Source organism: Loxodonta africana, chromosome 6 (assembly GCF_030014295.1).
Source record: "Loxodonta africana isolate mLoxAfr1 chromosome 6, mLoxAfr1.hap2, whole genome shotgun sequence".
In the NCBI taxonomy this organism is placed as follows: domain Eukaryota; kingdom Metazoa; phylum Chordata; class Mammalia; order Proboscidea; family Elephantidae; genus Loxodonta; species Loxodonta africana.
In genome coordinates this window covers 2,811,218-2,821,652 of record NC_087347.1, presented here as the reverse complement: position 1 = coordinate 2,821,652, position 10,435 = coordinate 2,811,218, and the positions used below count along the sequence as shown (strand labels likewise).

Below are 10,435 nucleotides of genomic sequence, written 5' to 3'. Positions count from 1 at the left end.
TTTTAGCTTGCACATTTAAAGATTTTATTTGTTTTAATTATTGTAAGGGTTGAGGTTCCTATTTTTGCATATGCATATCAAGTTTTTCAGCACAATTTGTTGAAAATACTATCCTTTCCATCACTGAATTATCCTGAAGCCTTAATAGTGTAAACTTACATGTACTCATTCTGTACTTTGTGCTATTATTTTCATATATTTACTTTTTTATAAGTTACAAACAACACAATACATTTTATTATTTTTGCTCCTTTGCACTGTTGGTTCTTAGCGGACAACAACATTGTCATATGCATCTTTTCCAAGTAGTTTACAAATAGTAGATACATAGTGTGCTTTAAATAAAAGTTGATTGAGTGAAGGAAGGAACGATGGAAGGAATTTCCTGATCCACCCCAACCAAAAGGCTCTCCTTTCGCTGAGTCCTCAGGATACTCTGTCTCTCCCCAGCTGCCCCCTTCATGTAGCTACATGTTTCTGACCCAACCTCTTTAAGGCTTCCTTTACATCCTTGTTCCGTAGACTGTAAATGAGGGGGTTGAGCATGGGAGTGACCAGAGTGTAGAAGATGGAGACCACCTTGTCCTGCTCCATGGACTCAATGGCTCCTGGATGGGCATACATCACAAAGACAGTCCCAACAAAGAGAGTCACTACAGTCATGTGGGAACCACACGTTGAGAAGACCTTGTGACGCCCAGCTGCTGAACGCATCCTCAGAATGGTCACTGTGATATAGCCATAGGAGACAAGAACCACACATGTCACACCCACAATGATCAGCCCGCAGATGCCAAACATGACCAGTTCATTGAGGGCTGTGTCGGCACAGGCAATCCGGAGCAGAGAGGGCAAGTCACAGAAGTAGTGGTTGATGTGGTTGGAGCTGCAGAATGGCACACGGAGAGCTACACTGGTCTGCACAATGGAATTGAAGCAGCCTCCACAGTAGGTGCCCAGTACCAGGCGGGTGCAGGCTGAGGGGCACATGGTGACTGGGTAGCGCAGGGGGTTGCAGATGGCCATGAAGCGGTCATAGGCCATGACACCCAGAAGTAAACAGTCAGTGGTGACCAGTATAGCAAATAAGAATAGCTGAGTGGCACAGCCCGCGAAGGTGATGATTTTTCTTGATGAGAAGAAGTTTGAAAGGGCCGTGGGAGCAATGACGGAGGAGTAGCAGAGGTCCAGGAAGGAGAGGTTCTTAAGAAAAAAGTACATCGGGGAGTGGAGGCGGGCGTCCAGTGTGATGACCACGATCATCGTGAGGTTCCCCAGTACAGTCACCATATAGAGGGTCAAGAATACAGCAAAGAGCAGGACCTGGATCTTCAGCCCACCCTCAAATCCCACTAGCACAAACTCATGCAAAGAGACCACTGAAGCATTGCCATTTCTCAGTGTTGGCATGGTCCTGGGGCCTCAGACTAAGATAGGAAATTCCACTTACAGTAATATTGGATTAGGTAAGCCAGACTACACTTCCTGGTGATGACTATTAGAAACCCAAACAACAACATCTGATTAAGCCATAGGAGAGTTAATGATTTAGTAAATAATTACTGAACAGAGCTCACAGAAGACCAGAGAGGTGAGCCCAGCTTTGAAAGCATGGCTTATATCCCTGGAGGTTTAAGTTAGTTTTGAAGAGCTAGTCTGAGAGGCCAGGTGGCTAAGCAGTGAGTTTTTCATCTCTTTTGGAGTAGATGGTGAAAGCAGATGGTTACTAAAGACCACCACAAATTCATGCAAGGGCTAAGTTTAAATAAGGAGTAGGTCTGCAGCTCAGCTTCTGATCATTTCAATTACTGAAATTGGATTAAGGTGAGTTCTGAGTGCCAGTGCCTCTGATACCTTGAAAAAAAAATACAACATATTTTATCAAGAGGAAGACACCTAATCTCAGGCTTCAGGTTTTTTCTATAAAATTTTTGCATAGGCAATAGCAGGGAGACAATTTAAGAATCGAGGAGTTAAGGCAATATGAATTAAAACAACAGAAACAATGGATAATAGGAAAAATCACAGAGGTGTCAGGCTTTGGAGTTAGTGAACATAAACTTTGAAATAACTAAAACTTTATGTTTGGGAGAATAAAAGATAAGATTAAGAATTTTAGCAGAGATATGGAAATTATAAAAATAATCAAACGTACAATTTTTTAAAAAGTACAATGACTAAAATCTAGTACTGACTGAGTGGGTTAAATAGCAGATTAGACATAGCTGAAGAGGGAATTTGTGACCTAGAATACAAGTCAGCAGAAATATTCATAATGAAGCATGAAGAGAAAAAAGGATAGAAAAATCAGAGAGGTCAGAGACATAGAAGATATAGTGAGAAAACTTAACACATGTGAAGTATGAGTCCCTAAAAAAGAGGAAAGAGAGAAAAGTGCTGAATCAGCATTTGGAGAGATAATGGCTGAATATTTTCCTAAGCTAATGAAAGACATTAAACCATAGATTTGTGTACCCTATAACATCAAAGCAGGATTAATGCAAAGAAGACCACACTTGTTGTTGTTGTTAGGTGCCGTCGAGTCGGTTCCGACTCATAGTGACCCTATGCACAACAGAACGAAACACTGCCCGGTCCTGCACCATCCTCGCAATCATTGTTATGTTTGAGCTCATTGTTGCAGCCGCTGTGTCAATCCACCTCGTTGAGGGTCTTCCTCTTTTCCGCTGACCCTGTACTCTGCCAAGCATGATGTCCTTCTCCAGGGACTCATCCCTCCTGACAAGATGTCCAAAGTATGTAAGACGTAGTCTCACCATCTTTGCCTCTAAGGAGCATTCTGGCTGCACTTTTTCCAAGACAGATTTGTTTGTTCTTTTGGCAGTCCATGGTATATTCAATAGTCTTCACCAACACCACTATTCAAAGGCGTCAACTCTTCTTCGGTCTTCCTTATTCATTGTCCAGCTTTCACGTGCATATGATACAATTGAATATACCATGGCTTGGGTCTTTTTTTGGGTCAGGAGCACCTTAGTCTTCTAGACATCTTTGCTCTTCAACACTTTGAAGGGGTCCTTTGCAGTAGATTTGCCCAATGCAAAGTAATCTTTTGATTTCTTGACTGCTGCTTCCATGGCTGTTGATTGTGGATCCAAGAAAAATGAAATCCTTGACAACTTCAATCTTTTCTCTGTTTATCATGATATTGCTCATTGGTTCAGTTGTGAGGATTTTTGTTTTCTTTATGTTGAGGTGCAGTCCATACTGAAGACTATGTTCTTTGATCTTCATTAGTAAGTGCTTCAAGTCCTCTTCACTTTCAGCAAGCAAGGTTGTGTCATCTGCATAATGCAGGTTACTAATGAGTCTTCCTCCAATCCTGTTGCCCCATTCTTCTTCATATAGTCCAGCTTCTCACATCATTTGTTCAGCATACAGGTTAAATAGGTTTGGTGAAAGAATACAACCCTGACGCACACCTTTCCTGACTTTATACCAATCAGTATCCCCTTGTTCTGTCCAAACAACTGCCTCTTGATCTGTGTAAAGGTTCCTCATGAGCACAATTAAGTGCTCTGGAATTCCCATTCTTTGCAGTGTTATCCATAGTTTGTTATGATCCACACAGTCGAATGCCTTTGCATAGTCAATAAAACACAGGTAAACATCCTTCTGGTATTCTCTGCTTTCAGCCAGGATCCATCCGACATCAGCAATGATATCCCTGGTTCCACGTCCTCTTCTGAAACCATCCTGAATTTCTGGCATATGATCAGGAACTGATGGTACTGAAGGAAGATGTCCAAACTGCTCTGAAGGCATTGGTGAAAAGCAAGGCTCCAGGAATTGATGGAATATCAATTGAGATCTTTCAACAAACAGATGCAACACTGGAGGTGCTCACTCGCCTATGCCAAGAAATATGGAAGACAGCTTCCTGGTCAACTGACTGGAAGAGATCCATATTTATGCCTATTCCCAAGAAAGATGATCCAACCGAATGTGGAAATTATAGAACAATATCGTTAATATCACATGCAAGCAAAATTTTGCTGAAGATCATTCAAAAACGGCTGCAACAGTATATCAACAGACCACACTTAGGCATACCAAAAACCAAAAAACCAAACCCACTGCCGTCAACTTGATTCCAACTCATATCCACCCTACAGGACAGAGTAGAACCGTCCCATAGAGTTTCCAAGGAGAGCCTGGTAAATTTGAACTGTCAACCTTTTGATTAGCAGCTGTAACACTTAACCACTACACCACCAGGTTTTCGATAGTAAAAAACAAAGAAACAAAAGTTAAAACTAAGATAAAGAGAAAAAATCTTCAAAGCAACCTGAGAAAGAAAGGCATAATACTTCAAAGAACCAATTGCAATATTAAGACTGCCAAGTGACTTCTTACTAGATTAAAAAAAAAAAAAAAAAAACACACCAGAGTCAATTAAATGATATTTTAATGTACTCTAACAAAATAATTCCCAACAAGAGTTCTATACCCACTCAAACTATCCTTTTAGAACGAAGATGAGTTCTACAATAATAGCTACAGACTTCAATACCTGACTTTGAATATGGATAGGATCAGCAGACAGAAGGCCAGCAAGGAGTAGAAGACTTGACCACCATTACAAACCAACCAGGCCTAATAGACATCTATAAAAGTCTCCACCCAGCAACAGCAGAATACGCATTCTTCTCAAGTGCACGTGGATCATTGTCCAGGATAGACCATCTGTTAGGCCACAAAAGAAGTCTGAATGATTTTAAAGAGACTGAATTCATACCACGTGTCTTCTCCGACCACAAAGGGATGAAACTAAAAATCAATAACAGGAGGAAACACAGAAGAGACACATATATTTGGTCTATTCATCTACCATAAGGAGCCCTGGTGGTGCAGTAGTTAAGTGTTTGGCTGCTGATCAAATGGTTGATGGTTCAAACCCACCAGTTGCTCTGCAGAAAAAAGATGTGGCAGTCTTCTTCCTTAAAGATTTGCCACCTTAGAAACCTTATGGGGCTGTTCCACTCAGTTTTATGGGGTTGCTGTGAGTTGGAATCAACTAAACAGCAGTGGGTTTGGGTGTTGGTATTTCTACCATGGAATAGTATTCAGCCATAACAAGCAATGAAATATTGATGCATGCTAGGATAAACTAACGTTAGTTTCATTAAGTCAAGAACACACATTGTATTATTTGTCAGCAGCTACCAAAAAAGAGTAAAAGAATGTACAATTTCCAAGAAAATATAAGCAAAAACTATAACAACACATTTTTTTCAATCAATGTGCTAAAGGCAGGAAAGGAGAGAGAAAGACGGAGGCAAGGAAGTAGAAAGCACTAAATGACGTGGTGTGCTTAAAACCTAGAGATAAGAGCACTTATGTATGAAATAGAAAGCAAGCATGTAATAGAACTTACACCAAAAGTTAATTATTTTAAAAAACGAGTAAAATTGGCAAGATTAATGATGTGTAAAGCAGAAAGGGCAAAATGTCAAGGAATGAAAGGGAGACATTAGGAGAGATCCTAAAAACATAGACTGGAAAATGAGATAATATCATCAAAAACTTGGTTTTAATAAATTTGAAAATTTGATAAAGTTGAGAACTGACTAGAAAAATATAGCCTTCCAAAACTGACCTTGTAATAGAAAACCTGGAAGTCCTATACTCATTTAAGAAATTGAATGTACACTTCAAAATCTTTCCAAGGGAAAGTTTCCAGGATTAGATGGCTTTCCTGGTGAATTCTATCAAATATTTCAGGAAGAAATAATGCTAATTTTACACAAAATATTCTAGAAGAAAAAAAAAAGAGGGGCCACTTTCCATGTTATTTTAGGGAGCATGGATAATGTTGATATCAAGACGTGACAAGACATTATAAGAAAAGAAATATACATAATATTCTTATTCATGAACATAAATGCAAATTTCTCAATCTATTTCTGTAATATATAAAAAAGATGACATGTGCACAGGAATGCAAAGTTGTTTAATACTGGAAAATCAATGTTATTCATCACTTTAACAGAATAAAGAGGAAAATCATATTATTGCAATAAACTCAGAAAAAGCACTTGATAAAATCTGGCATTCAATATAGAGGAGAATGTCTTAACCTGATAAATGGCATCTACAAATAGCTTTAATGGTGAAACATCTTTAATGGTGAAATCCTGAAAGCTTTTCATTGAAATGGGAGCAAGACAATATTGCCCAATCTCTTCAGTTACATTCAACATTATACTGGATATCCTAACCAGTTCCTTTAGGTGAGAGAAAGAAATGATAGTTATCGTGCTTCTTGGAAGAAAGAATAAAAACTGTCATTAATAACAGATGATATGATTGTGTGCATAGAACACCCATAGTAAGCTACAGATAAATTATTAAAATTAATAAATGAATTTGGAAAGTTTACTGAAAACAAGATCGACATACAAAATTGTTTTTATTTCTATGTACCAGCAACAAACAGAAAATGAAAAGTCAAAAGGGATATGATTTAAAAATAGTGTGCAAATATCCATGGCCAAATATGGGGAAAACATTCTTACATAAAACTATTGGAGAAGTATGAATCTAGGAAAATTTGCAAGCATCAAAAATGAAATGGAACTTAGAAAGATCGATATCCAAGGGATTAGTGAGCTGAAATGGACTGGAATTTGTCATTTTGAATGGGACAATCATATGGTCTACTATGCTGGGAACAACACCTTGAAGAGGAATGGCAGTACATTCATTGTCAAAAAGACCATATCAAGATCTATCCTGAAGTACAATGCTGTCAGTGATAAGCTAGTATCCGTATGCCTACAAGAAAGACCAGTTAATGCAATTATTATTCAAATTTATGCACCAACCACTGAGGCCAAAGATGAAGTTATTGAAAATTTTTACCAGCTTCTGCAGTCTGAAATTGATGGGATATGCAATCCAGATGCATTGATAATTACTGGTAATTGGAATGCAAAAGTTGGAAACAAAGAAGAAGGATCAGTCTTTGGAAAATATGGCCTTGGTGATAGAAACGATGCCAGAGATTCCACGATTGAATTTTGCAAGATGAATGACGTCTTCATTGCAAAAACCTTTTTTCACCAACATAAACGGCGTCTATACACATGAACCTTGCCAGATGGAATACACAGGAATTGAATCCACTACATCTGTGGAAAGAGATGATAGAAAAGCTCAATATCATCCATCAGAACAAGGTCAGGGGCCAACTGCAGATCAGACCATCAATTACACATATGGAAGTTCATGTTAAAAATGAAGGAAATTAGAACAAGTCCATGAGAGCCAAAATAAGACCTTGAGTACATCCCACCTGAATTTAGAGGGCATCTCAAGAATAGCTTTGATGCATTCAATACTAATGACCAAAGGTCAGATGAGTTGTGGAATGACATCAAGGACATCATCCATGAAGAAAGCAAGAGGTCATTAAAAAGACAGGAGAGAAAGAAAAGACCTAAATGGATGTCAGAAGAGACTCTGAAACTTGCTCTTGAACACTGAGCAGCTAAAGCAAAAGGAAAAAATGATGAAGCAAAAGAGTTGAACAGAAAATTTCAAAGGGAGCCTCGAGAAGACAAAGTAAAGTATTGCAATGACATGTGCAGAGACCTGGAGTTAGAAAACCAAAAGTTAAGAACACCTTCAGCATTTCTCAAGCTGAAAGAACAGAAGAAAAAATTCAAGCCTTGAGTTGCACTAAATAGTGAAGGATTCTACAGGGAAAATATTAAAAGATGCAGGAAGCATCAAAAGGAGATGGAAGGAATACACAGAGTCACCATATCAAAAATACTTGGTCAACATTCAAGCATTTCAGTAGGTAACATATGATCAGTAAGTGATGGTACTGAAGGAAAAAGTCCAAGCTGCACTGAAGGCATTGGTGAAAAACAAGGCTCCGGGAATTAATGGAACGCCAACTGAGATGTTTCAACAAATGGATGCAGCACTGGAAGTACTCACTTGTCTATGCCAAGAAATTTGAAAGACAGCTACCTGACCAACCTATTGGAAGATATCCATATTTATGTCTATTCCCAACAAAGGTGATATAACCAAATGTGGAAATTATCTAACAATACAATTAATATCACATGCAAAGAAAATTTTGCTGATGATCATTCAAAAGCAGCTGCAGCAGTATATTGACAGGGAACTGCCAGAAATTCAAGCCGGATTTAGAAGAGGATGTGGAACCAGGGATATCATTGCTGATGTAAGATGAATCCTGGATCAAAGCAGAGAATTTCAGAAAGAGGTTTACTTGTGTTTTATTGACTATGCAAAGGCATTCAACTGTGTGGATCATAACAAGTTGTGGATAACATTGCAGAAAATGAGAATTCCAGAACACTTAATTGTGCTCATGAAGAATTTGTACATAGATCAAGAGGCAGTCATTTGAACAGAACAAGGGGATAGCTCAAGGTTTAAAGTCAGAAAAGGTGTGTGTCAGGGCTGTATCCTTTCACCATAGCTTTTCAATCCATATGCTGAGCAAATAAACTTAAAAGCTGGACTGTGTGAATAAGAACGGGCATCAGAATTGGAGGAAGACTCATTAACAACTGTGTTAGGCAGATGACACAACCTTACTTGCTGAAAGTCAAGGGGATTTGAAGCACTTACTGATGAAGATCAAAGACCACAGCCTTCAGTATGGATTACACCTCAACATAAAGAAACAAAAATCCTCAGAGCTGGGCCAGTAAGCAAGATTATGATAAATGGAGAAAAGATTGATGTTGTCAAGGATTTCATTTTACTTGGATCCACAATGAACACCCATGGAAGCAGCAATAAAGACATCAAAAGACACATTGCATTGGGGAAATCCGCTGCAAAAGTCCTCTTTAAAATGTTGAAAAGCAATGATGTCACCTTGAAGAATAATGTGTGACTGACCCAAGCCATAGTGTTTTCAATCACATCATATGCATGCAAAAGCTGTACAATGAATAAGGAAGACCGGAGGAGAACTGATGTCTTTGAATTGTGGTGTTGGCAAAGAGTATTGCATATACCAGGGACTGCCAAAAGAATGAACAAATCGGTCTTGGATGAAGTATAAGCAGAATGCTCCTTAGAAGCAAGGATGGTAAGGCTACGTCTCACATTCTTTGGACATGTTATCAGAAGTGATCAGTCTCTGAAGAAGGATATCACGCTTGGTAAAGAGCAGGGTGAGCAAAAAAGAGGAAGACCCTCAACCAGATGGACTGACACAGTGACTGCAACAATGGGCTCAGGCATAGCAACAATTCTGAGGATGACACAGGACAGGGCATTGTTTTGTTCTGATCTGCATAGGGTTGCTATGAGTTGGAACTGACTCGATGGCACCTAACAACAACAACAACATTGGCAAAACCAAAGCAGATTTAAACAACATGATGGGATATGCCAGGCTCATAAGCTGGAAAACTTAATACCACAGAAATGTCAATTTCCCAAAAACTAAACTCAGTCAATGCAATCCCAATGCACTTTATTTGTGGAACTTAACAAGCTGATCCTGAAATTTATGGGCAAATTCAAATACATCCAAGATAGTCTTGAAGAAGAAAAGCAGAGTGGAAGGACTTTTCCTACTAGATATTGACTCATAGTTTACAGTAATGAAGATAGTGTGATAATGGCATGAGGCTAGATGAGTAGACCAATGAGATAGAGCAGAGACCTAGAAACTGACCCAGTGTTTAGATACACTCAATTTATCAAAGAGTTAACACTACAGAAAAGTGAAAAATCTGGGACAACTGGATACATATCATTTAAAGAGTGAAATTTGACCGTTAACGCACACTATACACAAAAATCAATTACCAGTCGAGACCAAATCAAAAAATGAAAACAAAAAACCCAAACCTGTTGCTGTCAAGTCGATTCCAACTCATAGCGACCCTATAGGACAGAGCAGAACGGCCCCATATAGTCTCTAAGGAGCAGTTGGTGGATTCAAACTGCTGACCTTTTGCTTAGCAGCCATATCTCTTAACCACTGCGCCACCAGTTGAGAGTACACCTAAATATGACAGCAAAAGAATGAATGTCCTAGAATATAATATAGGAGAATATCTTTGTGGCCTCAGTGTAGGGACAGGCTTCTTAAATTTCCCAAACAGGGAACAAAAAATACTAAACAGAGAGAAAATATTTGGTGAATTGGACTACATAAAAACTGAGCTACTATTCAGAGTGTGAAAAGGCAGGCCACAGCTTGGGAGAAGATACTTGGAATACACAAAATGGACAAGGGACGTGTACTAAAGATATGTAAATAATCCTACAGACAAATAAGTAAAAATATGGGCAAGAGACTTGCAGAAGTGCTTTACTGAAAAGAATATCCAAATGGCCAACAAGTACTTGAAATTGAGCACAACCTGGCTAATCATCAGGAAAAGGCAAATTAAGGCCCTGGTGA

The 10,435-nt window shown here is 38.8% G+C and overlaps 1 protein-coding gene across 1 annotated transcript; it reads right to left on the bottom strand.

The window, feature by feature from the left end:
• Positions 1 to 208: 208 nt before the first annotated feature.
• LOC100659667 (olfactory receptor 9S13-like) lies at positions 209 to 1,503 on the bottom strand. The gene has a single exon (XM_003421156.3). The coding sequence runs from the start codon at positions 1,408 to 1,410 to the stop codon at positions 460 to 462; it is 951 nt and encodes a 316-aa protein (XP_003421204.2). The 5' UTR covers positions 1,411 to 1,503; the 3' UTR covers positions 209 to 459.
• Between the last annotated feature and the right edge of the window lie 8,932 nt (positions 1,504 to 10,435).

Coding starts and splice junctions, on each gene's coding strand:
- LOC100659667 (XM_003421156.3), bottom strand. CDS start 1,410: ATGCCAACACTGAGAAATGGCAATGCTTCAGTGGTCTCTTTGCATGAG.